Raw genomic sequence first — 1388 nt, 5'->3', positions numbered from 1 at the left:
GGCTGGGGATTCGAACCCGCCACCTTAGGTGTACGTGGCTGGCGCCTTAGCCAGTTGAGCTATAGGCGCCGAGCCTGCCATGGTCATTTTGACTAAATTTTTTAGAACTGGCCTGTGAACTTAGACACTTTTTCACCTTCCTTTTGTCTTAATCCTTCAGGACTACGGCCCCAAAGTCAACTTTCGGAAACAGAAGCTAAAGACTGCAGGCTTCCAAGGCCTTCCCAGTTTTAGCCGTGAGGTGGTACGGAGAATGGGCCTCTATCCTGGGCTGGAGGGCTTCCAGCCTGTTGAGCAGTGTAACCTGGACTATTGCCCTGAGTGGGGCTCTGCCATTGACCCCCACTTGGATGACACCTGGCTGTGGGGGGAGCGGCTGGTGAGCCTCAACCTCCTGTCCCCAACTGTGCTATCCATGTGCCGCAAGGCGCCCGGCAGCCTCCTGCTCTGCTCAGCCCCATCGGCTGCCCCAGAGGTCTTGGTGGACAGTGTGATAGCCCCCAGCAGGTCTGTGCTGTGCCAGGAGGTAGAAGTGGCTATCTCCTTACCTCGCCGCTCCCTGCTGGTGCTAACAGGAGCTGCTCGGCACCAGTGGAAGCATGCCATCCACCGCAGACACATCAAGGCCCGCCGTGTCTGTGCCACCTTCAGGGAGCTGTCAGCTGAGTTCTGTCCCGGAGGCAGGCAGCAGGAACTGGGCCATGAGCTCCTGCAAATTGCTCTTTCCTTCCAAGGAAGACCTGTGTGAGCTCCTCCCTGGGGACAGGAGATGGCACTGAGCCTGGCCAGAGTTACTGGCCCTAGAGTTGGCTGGGCTTGGGATTGAAGTGGGGAGCCCAACACAGCGTCTTTTTTCCCAGCTCATTGGGTTTTAGAAGACGTCTGACTCCTGATGCCACAGGCAGCATGAGTCCTATGCAGGAACTGGTTGTGGTGGGAATGCACCTCAGGTCAGTCCCCTTTGACCTGCACTGTAGCCATTCTGCTTTGGTTATTTGTCACAGTTTGAGGACAGTGGGATAGTTTGGGCCTAAAAAGGCTAGAAACATTTAAAACCATTTTCTCCTTTATCTGTCTCTCTTAATGAAGTTTCACTACCCCCTCCCCCGCCTGGTCCCTTTATTTGGGGAGCTTGTTGAAGAACAGAAATGACAGGATGTGAAGTCTAGATTTCAGACAGCTTCTGAGCCAGGGGGCTGTGGTGACGGCAGGGAAAACCTGAGAGCCTGCCCCCCTTTTCTTTAAGGCTGTTAACAAGTAGGACACAGTACCTCTAGGCTGGGGCAACAGACTCTGTCTTAGAAGAAGAAAAGAAGGCTCGGCGCCTATAGCTCAACCGGCTAAGGCGCCAGCCACGTACACCTAAGGTGGCGGGTTCGAATCCCCAG

General features: G+C 55.0%; 1 protein-coding gene across 1 annotated transcript in view; it reads left to right on the top strand.

Moving 5' to 3' along the window:
- Positions 1 to 1096, top strand: part of ALKBH4 (alkB homolog 4, lysine demethylase) — a 6575-nt gene extending 5479 nt beyond the window's left edge. Inside the window, exon 3 of the mRNA XM_012807891.2 lies at positions 161 to 1096. Within this exon, the coding sequence (XP_012663345.1) occupies positions 161 to 748 (588 nt within the window). The 3' untranslated portion in view covers positions 749 to 1096. The remainder of the gene's footprint in view (positions 1 to 160) is intronic.
- Positions 1097 to 1388: the final 292 nt, after the last annotated feature.

The sequence above is a fragment of the Otolemur garnettii genome, unplaced genomic scaffold (genome assembly GCF_000181295.1).
Source record: "Otolemur garnettii isolate 467f Iridium unplaced genomic scaffold, OtoGar3 scaffold00077, whole genome shotgun sequence".
In the NCBI taxonomy this organism is placed as follows: Eukaryota; Metazoa; Chordata; class Mammalia; order Primates; family Galagidae; genus Otolemur; species Otolemur garnettii.
The sequence above is the reverse complement of the archived record's forward strand: the minus strand, read 5'-3'. Positions and strand labels throughout refer to the sequence as shown.